General features: G+C 62.6%; 1 protein-coding gene across 1 annotated transcript in view; it reads right to left on the bottom strand.

Moving 5' to 3' along the window:
* Positions 1 to 18,981, bottom strand: part of OTUD7B (OTU deubiquitinase 7B) — a 52,003-nt gene that overhangs the window by 11,847 nt on the left and 21,175 nt on the right. The window contains exons 4-7 of the mRNA XM_064176028.1: positions 17,889 to 18,104; positions 4,628 to 4,729; positions 2,741 to 2,868; positions 1,357 to 1,469 (exon numbers count right to left, since the gene is read on the bottom strand). Coding sequence (XP_064032098.1) covers positions 1,357 to 1,469; positions 2,741 to 2,868; positions 4,628 to 4,729; positions 17,889 to 18,104 — 559 coding nt within the window. The remainder of the gene's footprint in view (positions 1 to 1,356; positions 1,470 to 2,740; positions 2,869 to 4,627; positions 4,730 to 17,888; positions 18,105 to 18,981) is intronic.

Below are 18,981 nucleotides of genomic sequence, written 5' to 3'. Positions count from 1 at the left end.
CCCTCCTTGACCTCCTCTCTTCATGCTCACCCTCCTTGACCTCTCCCTCCATGCTCACCCTCCTTGACCTCTCCCTCCATGCTCACCCTCCTTGACCTCTTCCCTCCATGCTCACCCTCCTTGACCTCTCCCTCCATGCTCACCCTCCTTGACCTCTCCCTCCATGCTCACCCTCCTTGACCTCTCCCTCCATGCTCACCCTCCTTAACCTCTCCCTTCAGGCTCACCCTCCTTGACCTCCTCTCTTCATGCTCACCCTCCTTGACCTCTCCCTCCATGCTCACCCTCCTTGACCTCTCCCTCCATGCTCACCCTCCTTAACCTCTTCCCTCCATGCTCACCCTCCTTGACCTCTCCCTCCATGCTCACCCTCCTTAACCTCTCCCTTCATGCTCACCCTCCTTAACCTCTTCCCTCCATGCTCACCCTCCTTGACCTCTCCCTCCATGCTCACCCTCCTTAACCTCTCCCTCCATGCTCACCCTCCTTAACCTCTTCCCTCCATGCTCACCCTCCTTGACCTCTCCCTCCATGCTCACCCTCCTTGCCCTCTCCCTCCATGCTCACCCTCTTTAACCTCTCCCTCCATGCTCACCCTCATTGCCCTCTCCCTCCATGCTCACCCTCATTGCCCTCTCCCTCCATGCTCACCCTCATTGCCCTCTCCCTCCATGCTCACCCTCCTTAACCTCTCCCTCCATGCTCACCCTCATTGACCTCTCCCTCCATGCTCACCCTCCCTGCCCTCTCCCTTCATGCTCACCCTCCTTAACCTCTCCCTCCATGCTCACCCTCATTGCCCTCTCCCTCCATGCTCACCCTCCTTAACCTCTCCCTCCATGCTCACCCTCCCTGCCCTCTCCCTCCATGCTCACCCTCCTTGCCCTCTTCCCTCCATGCTCACCCTCCTTGCCCTCTCCCTCCATGCTCACCCTCCTTGACCTCTCCCTCCATGCTCACCCTCCTTAACCTCTCCCTCCATTCTCACCCTCCTTAACCTCCCCCTCCATGCTCACCCTCCTTAACCTCTCCCTCCATGCTCACCCTCCTTAACCTCTCCCTCCATGCTCACCCTCCTTAACCTCCCCCTCCATGCTCACCCTCCTTAACCTCTCCCTCCATGCTCACCCTCCTTAACCTCCCCCTCCATGCTCACCCTCCTTAACCTCCCCCTTCATGCTCACCCTCCTTGACCTCTTCCCTTCAGCCTCATCCTTCCTACCCTCCTGTCCTTCACCTCCAAACCCCACAAGCTGCTCCACAAGAGCTACCCCACCCTCATCCCTTGCCCTGAGCACATCTGCCCCCCCCTGCTTGAGCCCCCTTGGCCTCCCCAGCTGGGTGCCCAGCACCTACCCGCCGCAGCCGGGGCCGTTGGTGCCGTAGTGGACCCGAGGCTCGCTGGATGCCAGCTTGATCAGCTCATTCCACTCCTTCTGCCACTCCTCCTCGGTGTAAACCAGACCAGACTGCAACACAGGACACAAAAATCAACCTCCAAATCCTCCACCTCAGCCTCCCTCCCCCAGCCTCAAGTTGGTCCTGGGTACAGACCACAGAGCGGTGGCTGCAGAAGGCTCATCTGGCTCAGCCTGGTGGTGACTGTGCCCTCTGTGCCCATCCTGCCCTCCTGGAGCTGAAAAGCTTGGAGGTGATGTTTGTGTCTCCAGCACCACTGGGAGATGAGGTCACCTTGCCAGGTCCTTCAGGACCTTGAAGACCTCTCCCCAGGCCCCTCATGAACCCCTCCCTGGGGGTCCTGCTGCACCTCCTGCAGGCAAAGGCCTCCTGCAGCCTGCAAACTGCTCCTTTGAGGACCTTGCTGAGCTCTGTCATAGAAGCCCAGAGCCAGGCAGGCTGGCAGAGAGCTCCAGGCTCAGCCATGCCAACCTCTCTCCCAGCCCTGCCCAACCAACCAGACCATGGCACTCAGTGCCCCCAGCCAGCCTTGGCTTCAGCACCCCCAGCCATGGGCACTGCACCACCTCCCTGGGCAGCCCATGCCAGTGCCAATCACTCTCTCTGCCAACAGCTTCCTCCTCACACCCAGCCTCAGCCTGCCCTGACACAGCTTCAGCCTCTGTGCCCTGCTTCTGGCCCTGCCTGCCTGGCACCAGAGCCCAACCCCAGCTGGACACAACCTCCCTGCAGGCAGCTGCAGGCAGCAATCAGCTCTGCCCTCAGCCTGCTCTGGGCCAGGCTGCACCCCCCCAGCTCCCTCAGCCTCTCCTCACAGGGCACAGCCCCAGGCCCCTCCCCAGCCTTGCTGCCCTGCTCTGGGCACCTGCCAGCCCCTCAGCAGCTCTCTGCAATGCAGGAGCCCAGAGCTGGGCACAGCACTCCAGGGCTGGCCTGAGCAGTGCCAGCACAGGGGCACAAGAACCTCCCTGCTCCTGCTGCCCACACTGCTCCTCAGCCAGCCCAGGCTGCCCTTGGCTCTGCTGCCCACCTGGGCACTGCTGCCTCCTCTGCAGCTCCTCTCTGCCACCACCCCCAGGGCCCTCTCTGCCTGCCTGCTCTCAGCCACTCTGGCCTCAGCCTGCAGCAGCTGCTTGGGGCCCCAGGTCCCAGTTCCTCCTCCCCCCCTCTCCAGCCTGGAGAGCAGGATGCTGTGGGGGTCCTGGGTGCAGGTAGCTGAGAGGTTGCTTTGGTTCTGCTCTCAGCACCGTGCCCGTGCCCAGGCTTTGCTGCTGTGCCCTCAGCCGGGTGCCAGCTGCAGCCCTGCCGGAGCAGTTCCTACCTCTTTGTTCTGCTGTGTCTGCTGCCAGCGCCAGCGGCGCCTCAGGGCCTCCCTCTCGGCGCCTCTGTCCATCAGGGCGTGCAGGGACTTGCGGAGCATCAGGTCCCTGTCGTGGAACCCCCACATGCCTGGGGAGGGGCAGAGGAGCTCAGCAGGGAGCTGAGCAGCCGCCGAGGGGCTGCAGCCCTCCAGCGAGCAGGAGAGATGGGGAAGAGTGGGAACAAAAGCAGCAGGGAAGTGGTGGAGTGGATCGGGCTGGAAGGCAGCTCCAAAAGTCACCCTGCAGGCAGCAGGGCAGGGACAGCTCCAGCAGAGCCTGATCCTGGGATGGAGCCTCAGAGACCTCCCTGGGCAGCCTGCTGCAGTGCCCCAGCAGCCTCCAGATGCAGTGCTCCAGCTCCAGCAGCCTCCTGCTGCAGTGCCCCAGCAGCCTCCAGCTGCAGTGCTCCAGCTCCAGCAGCCTCCTGCTGCAGTGCCCCAGCTCCAATAGCCTCCTGCTGCAGTGCCCCAGCAGCCTCCTGCTGCAGTGCCCCAGCTCCAGCAGCCTCCTGCTGCAGTGCCCCAGCAGCCTCCTGCTGCAGTGCCCCAGCTCCAATAGCCTCCTGCTGCAGTGCTCCAGCAGCCTCCTGCTGCACTGCCCCAGCTCCAGCAGCCTCCTGCTGCAGTGCCCCAGCAGCCTCCTGCTGCAGTGCTCCAGCCCCAGCAGCCTCCAGCTGCAGTGCCCCAGCAGCCTCCAGCTGCAGTGCTCCAGCCCCAGCAGCCTCCAGCTGCAGTGCTCCAGCAGCCTCCTGCTGCAGTGCCCCAGCAGCCTCCTGCTGCAGTGCTCCAGCTCCAGCAGCCTCCCACTGCAGTGCCCCAGCAGCCTCCAGCTGCAGTGCCCCAGCAGCCTCCTGCTGCAGTGCTCCAGCCCCAGCAGCCTCCAGCTGCAGTGCCCCAGCAGCCTCCTGCTGCAGTGCTCCAGCCCCAGCAGCCTCCAGCTGCAGTGCTCCAGCAGCCTCCTGCTGCAGTGCTCCAGCAGCCTCCAGCTGCAGTGCTCCAGCCCCAGCAGCCTCCAGCTGCAGTGCTCCAGCAGCCTCCTGCTGCAGAAGTCCTTGTCAATAGCCAGGCCAGCAGGGCAAGGGAGGTGCTGCTGTGCCCTGCTGAGGCCACCCCTGCAGTGCCAGGGCCAGCTCTGGGCTCCCCCCAGCTGCAGAGGGCCTGGGAGCTGCTGGGCAGAGTCCAGGGCAGGCTGGGAAGGTGCTGAGGGGCCTGGAGCAGCTCTGGGGGGAGCAAAGGCTGAGCCCTGGGGCTGAGAGCCTGCAGGAGAGCAGCCCCAGAGGGGCTCTGAGCTGAAGGGGCTGTTGGGGGGGGGGGGGGGCAAGAGGCTGGGGCTGGCATCTTGGGAGTGGTGCCAAGGGGCAGCAAGTGGCAGCCAGGAGGAGCAGGGCAGGGATTGTGCCCCTGGGCTGGGCACTGGGGAGGGCAGAGCTGCAGTGCTGGGGGCAGGGTTGGGCTGCTGAGTGCCAGGAGGGCATTGAGGAGCTGGAGCAGGGCACAGAGAAGGGCAAGGAAGGTGGGGAAGGGTCTGGAGAAGTTCTCAGTGCTCAGCAAGAGGCTGTGGGGGGGGCAAGAGGCTGGGGCTGGCACCTTGGGAGTGGTGCCAAGGGGCAGCAAGTGGCAGGCAGGAGGTTGTGTGTGAGCAGGAGGAGAAAGTTGTTTGTTGTGAGGGTGCAGGAGGCTGGAGCAGGCTGCCCAGAGAGGCTGTGGAGCCTCCTGGTGTGCAGAGCTGCCAAGGCCTGCCCTGGGCACTGTGCTGCTGGGCAAGCTGCTGGGGGTGCCCTGCTGGGGCTGGGGGTGCCCTGCAGGGGATGATGCCCAGGGGTCCCGTGGGTGCTGCCAGGCTCTTACCCAGGGAGGCAGCATGCAGCAGGCAGTTCCCATCGCCGGTGGTCGCCAGGGGGAGCAGGCGCTGGCAGCTGGGCTCGACGTTCACCCACCAGTTGAGCCGACCTGTGGGGGGCACAGGGGGCAGCGTCAGGAGAGAAGCTGGCACACAGCAGGGGGCTGGAGCCTGGGCTCAGCCCTTCCAAACCCCTCCTGGAGGGCAGCCAAAGGGACGAGCAGAGGAGAAGGGCTGGGCAGAGGGGGCAGGGAGGTGAGAGAGCAGCAGGAAGGGGATGGAGGAGCTCAGAATGCCCAGGGGATGGAGGGCACAGGAGCCAGGCCTGGCAGGGCTCCAGCCAGGGAAGGCTTCTCCTTCCCCCCAGTGCCAGCCCAGTGCCATTGGAAGCCTCCCAGGAACCATTCATGAGTGGTGCCCATGGTGAGTGGTGCCAGCCATGAGTGGTGCTCATTGTGAGTGGTGCCAACCATGAGTGGTGCCCATCATGGTGCCAGCCATGAGTGGTGCTCATTGTGAGTGGTGCCAACCATGAGTGGTGCCCATTGTAAGCAGTGCAACCATGAGTGGTGCTCATTGTCAGCAGTGCCAACCATGAGCGGTGCCCATTTTGAGCAGTGCCAACCATGAGCAGTGCCCATTTTGAGCAGTGCCAACCATGAGCAGTGCCCATCATGAGTGGTGCCCATCACGAGTGGTACCCATCATGATTGGTGCCCATCACGATTGGTGCCCATCATGAGTGGTGCCCATCCTGAGTGGTGCCTATCATGAGTGATGCCCATCATGAGCAGTGCCCACCATGAATGGTGCCCACCATGAATGGTGCCCACCACAGGTGGTGCTCAGCATGAATGGTGCCCATCACAAATGTTGCACAGCCTGAGTGGTGCCCATCATAAGTGGTGTCCATCACAAGTGGTGCCCATCATGAGTGGTGCCCATCATGAGTGATGCCTATCATGATTGGTGCCCATCACAAGTGATGCCCATCACAACTGGTGCCCATCATGAGTGGTGCCTATCATGAGTGATGCCCATCATGAGTGATGCCCATCATGAGCAGTGCCCACCATGTATGGTGCCCACCACAGGTGGTGCTCATCATGAATGGTGCCCATCACAAATGTTGCACAGCCTGAGTGGTGCCCATCATAAGTGGTGCCCATCACAAGTGGTGCCCATCACGAGTGGTGCCCTTCATGAGTGGTGTCCATCACAAGTGGTGCCCATCATGAGTGGTGCCCTTCATGAGTGGTGCCCTTTATGAGTGGTGCCCTTCATGAGTGGTGCCCATCACAAGTGGTGCCCATCATGAGTGGTGCCCTTCATGAGTGGTGCCCACCACGAGCGGTGCCCATCACAAGTGGTGTCCATCACAAGTGGTGTCCATCACAAGTGGTGCCCATCATGAGTGGTGCCCTTCATGAGTGGTGCCCATCACGAGTGGTGCCCTTCACGAGTGGTGTCCATCACGAGTGGTGTCCACGAGCGGTGCCCATCACAAGTGATGCCCATCACGAGTGATGTCCACCACAAGTCGTGCCCATCTCACAGGTTTCTTCTTCCCCACCCTTCCTGCTTCAGTGCCACCATCCAGGACTCCCCAGCTGATGCCAGCAGTGAAAGGTGCCAGCTGGAGGTGCCCCACAGCAGCTTCCCTTGGCAAGCAGAAAGGGCTTGGAGCAAGCCCAGGCTGAGAGCTTCTAAGTGCAGGAGCTGAGGAGAAAAAGCAAAGCCCTGGAGGAGGCCTCAGGTTGGGGCCAGTGAGGGGAGAGCAAAGATTGACCCAGGGCAGGACTTGGAGCCCTGAGCCCAGCCTGGACCTGTCCTCCTCTGCCCTCCAAAGCCAGCAGCATCCTGCAGAGGCTCTGAGCAGCAGGCAGAGCTTAGGCTGGGAGATGCCCTTCAGGCTTCAGAAACTCCCAGCACTGGGGGGAGGGGGAGAAGGGAGCCTCTGGAGAGCATCTCCTGCCCCTGCCCCCCCCCAGCCCCAGCAGGGCACCCCCAGCAGCTTGCCCAGCAGCACAGTGCCCAGGGCAGGCCTTGGCAGCTCTGCACACCAGGAGGCTCCACAGCCTCTCTGGGCAGCCTGCTCCAGCCTCCTGCACCCTCACAACAAACAACTTTCTCCTCCTGCTCACACACAACCTCCTGCCTGCCACTTGCTGCCCCTTGGCACCACTCCCAAGGTGCCAGCCCCAGCCTCTTGCCCCCCCCACAGCCTCTTGCTGAGCACTGAGAACTTCTCCAGACCCTTCCCCACCTTCCTTGCCCTTCTCTGCCCTGCTCCAGCTCCTCAATGCCCTCCTGGCACTCAGCAGCCCAACCCTGCCCCCAGCACTGCAGCTCTGCCCTCCCCAGTGCCCAGCCCAGGGGCACAATCCCTGCCCTGCTCCTCCTGGCTGCCACTTGCTGCCCCTTGGCACCACTCCCAAGGTGCCAGCCCCAGCTTCTTGCCCACCCCCAGCCCCTTCATCTCAGAGCCCCTCTGGGGCTGCTCTCCTGCAGGCTCTCAGCCCCAGGGCTCAGCCTTTGCTCCTCCCAGAGCTGCTCCAGGCCCCTCAGCACCTTCCCAGCCTGCCCTGGACTCTGCCCAGCAGCTCCCAGGCCCTCTGCAGCTGGGGGGAGCCCAGAGCTGGCCCTGGCACTGCAGGGGTGGCCTCAGCAGGGCACAGCAGAGGGGCAGCAGAACCTAACCCTTGCCCTGCTGCTGCCCACACTCTGCTGCCTGCCCCCAGCAGACCCTTGGGGGCTTCTTGGCCATGGGGGGCACTCTGCTGGCTCCTGGGCACCCTGCTGGCTCCTGGGCACCCTGCTGGCTCCTGGGCACCTTGCTGCCCCCCAGCACTGCCAGCTCCTGCTCTGTGGAGCTGCTTCCAGCTCCCACCAAGCTTCCTTTCAAGCCCTCCTGCAGCACAGCTGTTTCCCAGGGGATGCACAAAGCCTTCCCAGAGTCCTGAATGGGTTTGGGTTGGGAGGGAGCTCAAAGCTCCTCCAGCTCCAACCCCCTGCCATGCCCAGGGACAGCTCCACCAGCACAGGCTGCCCAAGGCCTCATCCTGCCTGGCCTGGAGCAGCTCCAGGGAGGTTGTGGAGCACAGAATGGGATCAGAGATCAGAGATCAATCCAGAGATCTGGGGATTGAGTCCAGCAGCAGTAAGTTTGCAGATGACACCAAGCTGGGAGCAGGAGTGGAGCTGGGGGAGGGCAGCAGAGCCCTGCAGAGGGACCTGGCCAGGCTGCATGGGTGGGCAGAGGGCAAGGGGATGAGACTGAACAAGGCCAAGGGCAGGTTCTGCACTTTGGCCACAACAACCTCAAGCAGCTGCAGGCTGGGGCCAAAGTGGCTGAGAGCAGCCAGGAGGAAAGGGAGCTGGGGGTGCTGGCAGAGAGGAGCTGAAGCTGAGCCAGCAGTGTGCCCAGGTGGCCAAGAGAGCCAATGGCATCCTGGCCTGCATCAGGAGCAGTGTGGCCAGCAGGACAAGCTGTGTGCTGCAGCAGCCAGGCTGGAGGGCAGGATCCAGCCAGAGGCCCCTGGGCAGGCTGCAGAGGTTGGCACAAGCCAAGCTCAGGAGGTGCAGCAAGACCCAGGGCAAGGTCCTGCAGCTGGGTGGAGGCAATGCCAAGCACCAATGCAGGCTGGGCAGTGCCAGGCTGCAGAGCAGCCCTGAGCAGAGGCACTTGGGGGTGCTGGGGGAGCAGAAGCTCAGCAGGAGCCAGCAGTGAGCACTGCAGCCCAGAGAGCAGCCAGAGCCTGGGCTGCAGCAGCAGCAGTGTGGGCAGCAGGGCCAGGGAGGGGATTCTGCCCTCTGCTGAGACCCCACCTGGAGTCCTGCCTCCAGCTCTGGAGCCCCTGGGCCAAGAGGGCTGTGGAGATGCTGGAGAGTGTCCAGAGCAGGGCCAGGAGGATGCTCAGAGGCTGCAGCAGCTCTGCTGTGAGCACAGCCTGAAAGAGTTGGGGCTGTGCAGGCTGCAGCAGAGGAGGCTCCCAGGGGACCTTCCTGTGGCCTGCCAGGGTCTGAAGGGGGCTCCAGAAAAGCTGGGGAGGGACTTTTGAGGCTGTGAGGGAGTGGCAGGAGTGGGGGGGATGGAGCAGAGCTGGAGGTGGGGAGAGTGAGGCTGGAGGGGAGGAGGAAGTTGCTGAGCAGGAGAGTGGTGAGAGCCTGGCAGGGGCTGCCCAGGGAGGGGGTTGAGGCCCCATGGCTGGAGGTGTTTGAGGCCAGGCTGGCTGAGGCTGTGTGCAGCCTGCTCTAGGGCAGGGTGTCCCTGGGCATGGCAGGAGGTTGGCACTGCCTGCTCCTTGTGCTCCCTTCCAGCCCTGCCTGCTTCTATGGTCCCTGGAGGTGTTTGAGGCCAGGCTGGCTGAGGCTGTGTGCAGCCTGCTCTAGGGTAGGGTGTCCCTGGGCATGGCAGGGGCTGGCACTGCCTGCTCCTTGTGCTCCCTTCCAGCCCTGCCTGATTCCCTAAGTGGGATCAGTCCTTGCCAAGGGCAGGGACAGCTCCCACCAGCTCAGGTTGCTCAAGGACTCATCCAACCTGGCCCTGAACACCTCCAGGGAGGGGACATTTTCCATGACTCCAAAGAGCAACAGAGGCAGGACAGGAGCAAGCAGCAGCAGCAGCAGCAGCAGCAGCAGCAGCAGCAGCAGCAGCAGCCAGGCCAGGCCCTTTCTCTTCTGGGAGCTGGGAATGGAAGCCTTTGGGAAGTGAAGAGGCTTTTAGTGGCCAGCCTAGGGACAAGGACTCTGCTCAGAGCCTCTTCCCACTCCATTTAGCTCCTGGCAGGGAGAAGTTGAGCAGCTTGAGCCAGGTGGCTGAAGGCCAGGAGGGCTGAGCAGCAAAACAAGGTCTGCCAGCAGCCAGCTGGAACGTGAGAGGCTGCTGCAGGCAGCTGCCTGCTTTGTTTGCTTCCATCCATGGAGAACTTTGCTGCTCCTCTCAGCTTGTTTGGGGTTGGTCAAGGCTGATTTTGTGTCTCTCTCTCTCTCTCTCTCTGCTTGGGGCTTCCAAGGCAGCTCCTGTGGAGCTGAGTTGGGTTCAGCTGGAAGGGGACACACCTCAGGGAGGTATTTGCCCCAGGCAGGCAGGCAGGAGGAGGAGGAGGAGGAGGAGGGAGTTGGCCTGAGAGGAGTCATCTGGAAAGCAACCACATTCCTCAAGGGCCTTCTCCAGGAGCTGTGCTCCTGGCAGGGCACTGGAAGAGGCCAAAGAGGTCCCTCAGAGGTATTTCAAACCAAAGCTTTCTCCACAGGAGGTTCTCAGCCCTGAAAGCTCTGCCAGGGAGAGCAGCAGCCTCAGGAGCTCTGAGCCCCTGCTCCTGGCTCACCATCACCTCCCCGAGGGCACTGCAGAGCCTGGGGGGGGCCACAGCTGCACACTGAGGGGGTTCAGCATGGAGGAGACCTGAGGGGAGAGCTTCTGGGGCAGGGGAGAGCTTCTGGGGCAGGGGAGAGCTTTTGGGTCAGAGGAGACCTGGGGCAGGAGAGACCTTTTGGGTCAGAGGAGACCTGGGGCAGGGGAGACCTCTTGGGGCAGGGGAGACCTTCTGGGGCAGGGGAGACCTTCTGGGGCAGGAGAGACCTTTTGGGGCAGGGGAGACCTTTTGGGTCAGAGGAGACCTGGGGCAGGGGAGACCTTTTGGGGCAGGGGAGACCTTCTGGGGCAGGGGAGACCTTTTGGGGCAGGGGAGACCTTTTGGGTCAGAGGAGACCTTCTGGGGCAGGGGAGAACTTTTGGGGCAGGGGAGACCTTTTGGGGCAGGGTTGGGCTGCTGAGTGCCAGGAGGGCATTGAGGAGCTGGAGCAGGGCACAGAGAAGGGCAAGGAAGGGTCTGGAGAAGGCAGAGGAGGAGCAGCTGAGGGAGCTGGGGATGGTGAGGCTGAGGAAGAGGAGGCTGAGGGGAGGTCTCGTTGGCCTCTGCAGCTGCCTGAGAGGAGGCTGCAGCCAGGTGGGGGTTGGGCTCTGCTGCCAAGGGACAGGAGCAGAGGAGATGCCCTCAGGCTGCCCCAGGGCAGGGTCAGCTTGGCCATGAGGAACAATTTGTGCCCCTTGAGGCTCATTCCAGACCCTGCCCAGAAGCTCTTCCTCACCCCCACCCAAACCCATCCCCTCCAGAAGTGTCCTGCTCCAGGAGCAGGGTTTGGATCCAGGACCTGCCCAGCACTGCTGGCAGCCTCCTTGGCCCAACCTCCACCTCCCTCCCTCCATCCCAACCTCCACAACCCCAGGGGGAGACTTTGGCCTCCCCAAATCAACTTCTGACTCCTGGGGTGGCAGGAAGTGTCCCCAGCTCAGCCTCCTCCCCTGCCCAGGGCTTCCCTCAGCCCTACCTAGTGCTGAGCAGCAGCAACCCAACACCCTCCTGGGCCACAGCTCCAGGGAGGGGGGGGTTGGACCTGCAGCAGCTGTGGTGGCCCCGAGGCTGTAAGAGGATCCCCAGGATCAGGTGGTTCATGCCCAAAACATGAGGAGATGACTTACAGCAGCTCCTCAGCACCACAGGCTTGGCAGCTGAGCAGGAGAGGAGGTGGAGCCCTGAGAGAGTCCTTGCCCAGGCCATGGGGACAGGAGGAAAGGAGAGGACAAAAGGCAGGAGAGGGCTGAAGGCTCCATGGAGGAGACTCAAGGCAGGAGTGAGACCTGAAGGCTCCATGGAAGGGTCTCAGTGCAGGAGTGAGACCTGAAGGCTCCATGGAGGGGTCTGAAGGCTCCAACAGAGGAGACTCAAGGCAGGAGTGAGACCTGAAGGCTCCATGGAGGAGACTCAAGGCAGGAGTGAGACCTGAAGGCTCCATGGAAGGGTCTGAAGGCTCCAACAGAGGAGACTCAAGGCAGGAGTGAGACCTGAAGGCTCCATGGAGGGGTCTGAAGGCTCCATGGAGGGGACTCAAGGCAGGAGTGAGACCTGAAGGCTCCATGGAGGGGTCTGAAGGCTGCATGGAGGAGACCCAAGGCAGGAGTGAGACCTGAAGGCTCCATGGAGGGGTCTGAAGGCTGCATGGAGGAGACCCAAGGCAGGAGTGAGACCTGAAGGCTCCATGGAAGGGTCCAATACAGGAGTGAGATTTTAAGATTCCAGAGAGGGGTCTGAAGGTTCCAGGGTAGGGCTGAAGGCTCCATGGAGGAGACCCAAGGCAGGAGTGAGACCTGAAGGCTCCATGGAGGGGTCTGAAGGCTGCATGGAGGAGACCCAAGGCAGGAGTGAGACCTGAAGGCTCCATGGAGGAGACTCAAGGCAGGAGTGAGACCTGAAGGCTCCATGGAGGAGACTCAAGGCAGGAGTGAGACCTGAAGGCTCCATGGAGAGGTCTGAAGGCTCCACAGAGGAGAATCAAGGCAGGAGTGAGACCTGAAGGCTCCATGGAGGGGTCTGAAGGCTCCATGGAGGGGTCTGAAGGCTCCATGGAGGGGCCTCAAGGCAGGAGTGAGACCTGAAGGCTTCATGGAGGGGTCTGAAGGCTCCATGGAGGGGACTCAAGGCAGGAGTGAGACCTGAAGGCTCCATGGAAGGGTCTCAGTGCAGGAGTGAGACCTGAAGGCTCCACGGAGGAGACTCAAGGCAGGAGTGAGACCTGAAGGCTCCATGGAGGAGACTCAAGGCAGGAGTGAGACCTGAAGGCTCCATGGAGGGGTCTGAAGGCTCCATGGAGGAGACTCAAGGCAGGAGTGAGACCTGAAGGCTCCATGGAGGGGTCTGAAGGCTCCATGGAGGAGACTCAAGGCAGGAGTGAGACCTGAAGGCTCCCTGGAGGAGACTCAAGGCAGGAGTGAGACCTGAAGGCTCCCTGGAGGAGACTCAAGGCAGGAGTGAGACCTGAAGGCTCCATGGAGGAGACTCAAGGCAGGAGTGAGACCTGAAGGCTCCATGGAGGAGACTCAAGGCAGGAGTGAGACCTGAAGGCTCCATGGAGGAGACTCAAGGCAGGAGTGAGACCTGAAGGCTCCATGGAGGAGACTCAAGGCAGGAGTGAGACCTGAAGGCTCCATGGAGGGGACTCAAGGCAGGAGTGAGACCTGAAGGTTCCATGGAGGAGACTCAAGGCAGGAGTGAGACCTGAAGGCTCCCTGGAAGGGTCTCAGTGCAAGAGTTAGACCTGAAGGCTCCATGGGGGGACCTGAAGGCAGCACAGAGAGAAGGCTCTAAAGGCACCAGAGAGGCCTAAAGACCCCATGGGGAGGGTCTGAAGTCTCCTGAGCTCCTGGCTGGTGTCCTCCTGCCCCCCACCCTGGCTTGTGGAGGTGCCACTCCCCCAGCAGCTCAAGCCTCTGCAGGGTGACCCAGCAGGGCAGGAGCAGGTTGGGGCCCAACCAGCCCCACCTGGGGAGTGGTTCCTCTCCAGGAAGCACCTGGGGGGGGTGATGCCATCCAAGCTTCCCCTACCCTGGCTGCTGTCTGGAGGCCAAGGGAAGCAGACTCTGACTCAGCTCTTGCACCACAGCATCAAAGGAGCTGAGGCAGCAGCCAGGTCCTCACCTTGGCCTCCCTTCTCCATGGCCTCAGGCTCCTTCCTGCTGGGGCTGCTGTGAAGTCAGGGAGACATGGAATGGGTTGGGAGGGTCCTGAAAGGGCATCCAGCTCCAAGCCCCTGCCGTGGGCAGGGACAACTCCAACCCAGCCCAGGCTGCTGCAGCACAGTGAGGCTGGAGAGGACCTCCAAGGTCACCCAGTCCAACCTCCAGCCCAGCCCCACCATGGGCACCCACTGAGGAAGACCTCCAAGGTCACCCAGTCCAACCTCCAGCCCAGCCCCACCATGGGCACCAAGTGAGGAATACCTCCAAGGTCACCCAGTCCAACCTCCAGCCCAGCCCCACCATGGGTACCAAGTGAGGAAGACCTCCAGGGTCACCCAGTCCAACCTTCAACTCAGCCCCACCATGGGCACCCAGTGAGGAAGACCTCCAAGGTCACCCAGTCCAACCTTCAACTCAGCCCCACCATGGGCACCCATTGAGGAATACCTCCAAGGTCACCCAGTCCAACCTTCAACTCAGCCCCACCATGGGTACCAAGTGAGGAAGACCTCCAAGGTCACCCAGTCCAACCTTCAACTCAGCCCCACCATGGGTACCAAGTGAGGAAGACCTCCAAGGTCACCCAGTCCAACACCAACCCAGCCCCACCACAAGCACCAAGTGAGGAAGACCTCCAAGGTCACCCAGTCCAACACCAACCCAGCCCCACCATGGGCACCAAGTGAGGAAGACCTCCAAGGTCACCCAGTCCAACCTTCAACTCAGCCCCACCATGGGCACCAAGTGAGGAAGACCTCCAAGGTCACCCAGTCCAACACCAACTCAGCCCCACCACGAGCACCAAGTGAGGAAGACCTCCAAGGTCACCCAGTCCAACACCAACCCAGCCCCACCACGAGCACCAAGTGAGGAAGACCTCCAAGGTCACCCAGTCCAACACCAACCCAGCCCCACCACGAGCACCAAGTGAGGAAGACCTCCAAGGTCACCCAGTCCAACACCAACCCAGCCCCACCATGGGCACCAAGTGAGGAAGACCTCCAAGTCCAACCTCCAGCCCAGCCCCACTATGGGCACCAAGTGATGAAGACCTCCAGGGTCACCCAGTCCAAGCTTGAACCCAGCCCCACCATGGGCACCAAGTGAGGAAGACCTCCAAGGTCACCCAGTCCAACCTCCAGCCCAGCCCCACCATGGGTACCAAGTGAGGAAGACCTCCAGGGTCACCCAGTCCAACCTTCAACTCAGCCCCACCATGGGCACCCAGTGAGGAAGACCTCCAAGGTCACCCAGTCCAACCTTCAACTCAGCCCCACCATGGGCACCAAGTGAGGAAGACCTCCAAGGTCACCCAGTCCAACCTTCAACCCAGCCCCACCATGGGCACCAAGTGAGGAAGACCTCCAAGGTCACCCAGTCCAACCTTCAACTCAGCCCCACCATGGGCACCAAGTGAGGAAGACCTCCAAGGTCACCCAGTCCAACACCAACCCAGCCCCACCACGAGCACCAAGTGAGGAAGACCTCCAAGGTCACCCAGTCCAACACCAACCCAGCCCCACCACGAGCACCAAGTGAGGAAGACCTCCAAGGTCACCCAGTCCAACACCAGCCCAGCCCCACCATGGGCACCAAGTGAGGAAGACCTCCAAGTCCAACCTCCAGCCCAGCCCCACCATGGGCACCAAAGCATGGCCACAAGAGCCATGGGCACAGGGTTCTGGAGCACCTCCAGGGGTGAGGACTCCATCACCTTCCTGGCCAGCCTGAGCCAGGCCCTGACCACTCTTGCAGGCTGCAAATTGCTCCTCATGGCCAAGCTGAGCCTGCCCTGGGCCAGCCTGAGGGCATCTCCTCTGAGCCTGGCACTGCCCAACCCCCACCTGGCTGCAGACTCCTCTCAGGGAGCTGCAGAGGCCAATGAGGCCTCCCTCAGCCTCCTCTTCCTCAGCCTCATCACCCTCAGCTGCCCCTCCCCAGCCTCTTCTCCAGACCCTCCCCCACCTTCCTTGCCCTTCTCTGCCCTGCTCCAGCTCCTCAATGTCCTCTCATCCCACCTGGCTTTGGACACTTCCACCTGTGGAGCCTCCCCAGCCCAGGGCACAGAATGGCCTCCTGATGTCTCATCCCAGTCCAGCTTCTCCCAGTCTGAAGCCATCAACTCCTACCCTGGCACTGCCAACCCTTGGCCAAGTCACAGAGCCAGGCAGGCTGGCAGAGAGCTCCAGGCTCAGCCATGCCAACCTCTCCCCCAGCCCTGCCCAACCAACCAGACCATGGCACTCAGTGCCCCCAGCCAGCCTTGGCTTCAGCACCCCCAGCCATGGGCACTGCACCACCTCCCTGGGCAGCCCATGCCAGTGCCAATCACTCTCTCTGCCAACAGCTTCCTCCTCACACCCAGCCTCAGCCTGCCCTGCCACAGCTTCAGCCTCTGTGCCCTGCTTCTGGCCCTGCCTGCCTGGCACCAGAGCCCAACCCCAGCTGGCCACAACCTCCCTGCAGGCAGCTGCAGGCAGCAATCAGCTCTGCCCTCAGCCTGCTCTGGGCCAGGCTGCACCCCCCCAGCTCCCTCAGCCTCTCCTCACAGGGCACAGCCCCAGGCCCCTCCCCAGCCTTGCTGCCCTGCTCTGGGCACCTGCCAGCCCCTCAGCAGCTCTCTGCAATGCAGGAGCCCAGAGCTGGGCACAGCACTCCAGGGCTGGCCTGAGCAGTGCCAGCACAGGGGCACAAGAACCTCCCTGCTCCTGCTGCCCACACTGCTCCTCAGCCAGCCCAGGCTGCCCTTGGCTCTGCTGCCCACCTGGGCACTGCTGCCTCCTCTGCAGCTCCTCTCTGCCAGCACCCCCAGGGCCCTCTCTGCCTGCCTGCTCTCAGCCACTCTGGCCCCAGCCTGCAGCTGCTTGGGGTTGCTGTGGCCAAAGGGCAGAGCCTGGCACTGGCACTTGCTCACACTGCTGGCACTGGCCTGTGCCCATCTGATCCCAGGTCCCTCTTCAAAGCCCTCCTGGCCAGCATCAACCCAACATTATCATGGAAGAGAGGAATCAGATTTCAGCATCATGGAAGAGAGGAATCAGATCCCAACACCATGGAAGAGAGGAATCAGATCCCAGCCTTAAGGAAGAGAGGAATCAGATCCCAGCCTTAAGGAAGAGAGGAATCAGATCCCAACACCTCCACAGCCACCAAAGTGTGGAACCCTGCACTTGGCCTTGTTCAATCTCATCCCCTTGGCCTCTGCCTCCCCCACTCCTTCCCTTGCTCTCCTGCAGCCCCTCCAGGCACTGGCAGGCAGCTCTAAGCTCTCCCTGGAGCCTTGTCCAGCTCCCAACCCCTGCCCTCACAGCAGAAGCTCCAAGCCCTTGCATGGCCTCCATCACCTCCTCTAACAGTTCTGGGTTGTCTCCAGAGCTGATCACAGCACTGCAGGGTTAGGGCAGAATCCTCTGCCCTGCAGCTGCTGCCTGCTGTGCTGGGGCTGCAGGGCAAGCAGCAGGAGGGCACTGAGCAGCAGCAGGCAGCACTGAGCAGCAGCAGGCAGCACTGAGCAGCAGCAGGCAGCACTGAGCAGCAGCAGGAGGGCACCGAGCAGCAGCAGGCAGCACTGAGCAGCAGCAGGCAGCACTGAGCAGCAGCAGGCAGCACTGAGCAGCAGCAGGAGGGCACCAAGCAGCAGCAGGCAGCACTGAGCAGCAGCAGGCAGCACTGAGCAGCAGCAGGAGGGCACTGAGAGCAGCAGGAGGGCACCGAGCAGCAGCAGGAGGGCACTGAGCAGCAGCAGGCAGCACTGAGCAGCAGCAGGCAGCAGAAGCAGCAGCAGCAGGAGGGCACTGAGGAGCAGCAGGAGGGCACTGAGAGCAGCAGGCAGCAGGAGCAGAAGCAGCAGGAGGGCGCTGAGAGCAGCAGCAGGAGGGCACTGAGCAGCAGCAGCAGCAGCAGCAGCAGCAGCAGCAGCAGGAGGGCACTGAGCAGCAGCAGCAGGAGGGCACTGAGCAGCAGCAGCAGGAGGGCACTGAGAGCAGCAGGCAGCAGCAGGCAGCAGTGAGCAGCAACAGGAGGGTACTGAGAGCAGCAGGCAGCACTGAGCAGCAGCAGCAGAGAGAGGGCACTGAGAGCAGCAGGCAGCAGGAGCAGCAGCTGGCAGCAGTGAGCAGCAGCAGGGGGAGGGCACTGAGCAGCAGCAGGCAGCAGTGAGCAGCAGCAGGAGGGCACTGAGAGCAACAGGAGGACACTGAGAGCAGCAGGCAGCAGTGAGCAGCAGCAGCAGGGGGAGGGCACTGAGAGAAGCAGGCAGCAGTGAGCAGCAGGAGGGCACTGAGCAGCGGCAGGAGGGCACTGAGAACAGCAGCAGGAGGGCACTGAGAACAGCAGCAGGAGGGCACTGAGAGCAGCAGCAGGAGGGCACTGAGAGCAGCAGCAGGAGGGCACTGAGAGCAGCAGGAGCAGCAGCAGCAGCAGGCAGCAGTGAGCAGCAGCATCAGGGGGAGGGCAGTGAGCAGCAGCAGGCAGCAGCAGGCAGCAGTGAGCAGCAGGCAGCAGGGGGAGGGCACTGAGAGCAGCAGGCAGCAGGAGCAGCAGGCAGCAGTGAGCAGCAGCAGCAGGGGGAGGGCACTCAGAGCAGCAGGGGGAGGGCACTGAGAGCAGCAGGCAGCAGCAGCAGCAGGCAGCAGAAGGGCACTGAGAGCAGCAGGCAGCAGCAGCAGGCAGCAGTAGCAGGGGGAGGGCACTGAGAGCAGCAGCAGGCAGCAGTGAGCAGCAGCAGGCAGCAGGGGGAGGGCAGCACTCACCTGCCTGCTCCAGGGCCACCAGCATGGACTGCTCGATCAGGTCGCGCTCGATGAAGCTGCGGAAGTCCTCGGTGTAGGCGCTGAGGTCTGGCAGCTGGAAGGTGCAGATTGGCATCTCCAGCAGGTGCTCGCTGCTGCCCTCGCTGGAGACGTGGGAGCGAGCCAGGGACACGATGGTGGAGCTGGCGTGGGAGATGCCCCGGGACAGACGCTTCTCTGGGGGGGAGGAAGAGGAGAAGGCTGACAGCTGAGAGCTGGCTGCAGGGGGGGGTGGGGAGGAGATGTTGAGGTCGTTGATTGATCGATGGAAACCTGGAACGGGTTGGAAGGGACCTGCAGGATCAGCCAGTGCCTGCCAAGGGCAGCAATGGCACAGGCATGGAATCATGGAGGGAAGGAGGTTGGGAGAGAGCTCCCAGGAGCATCAACTCCAACCTCCCACCTAAGCCTTCTAACTCACTAAGCCCTGCCCCATGCAGCCTCCTCTGGAACACCTCCAGCCATGGGCACTGCACCACCTCCCTGGGCACTGCACCACCTCCCTGGGCAGCCCATGCCAGTGCCAATCACTCTCTCTGGGCACAGCTTCCCTCAATGCCACTCAACCCTTCTGGGTTCTCCAGGAGCTCTTGGATTCACCTTGCCAGGTCCTTCAGGACCTTGAAGACCTCTCCCCAGGCCCCTCATGAACCCCTCCCTGAGTGTCCTGCTGCACCTCCTGCAGGCAAAGGCCTCCTGCAGCCTGCAAACTGCTCCTTTAAGGTCCTTGCTGAGCTCTATCATAGAAGCCCAGAGCCAGGCAGGCTGGCAGAGAGCTCCAGGCTCAGCCATGCCAACCTCTCCCCCAGCCCTGCCCAACCAACCAGACCATGGCACTCAGTGCCCCCAGCCAGCCTTGGCTTCAGCACCCCCAGCCATGGGCACTGCACCACCTCCCTGGGCAGCCCATGCCAGTGCCAATCACTCTCTCTGCCAACAGCTTCCTCCTCACACCCAGCCTCAGCCTGCCCTGACACAGCTTCAGCCTCTGTGCCCTGCTTCTGGCCCTGCCTGCCTGGCACCAGAGCCCAACCCCAGCTGGGCACAGCCTCCC

The sequence above is a fragment of the Pogoniulus pusillus genome, chromosome 43 (genome assembly GCF_015220805.1).
Source record: "Pogoniulus pusillus isolate bPogPus1 chromosome 43, bPogPus1.pri, whole genome shotgun sequence".
In the NCBI taxonomy this organism is placed as follows: domain Eukaryota; kingdom Metazoa; phylum Chordata; class Aves; order Piciformes; family Lybiidae; genus Pogoniulus; species Pogoniulus pusillus.
The sequence above is the reverse complement of the archived record's forward strand: the minus strand, read 5'-3'. Positions and strand labels throughout refer to the sequence as shown.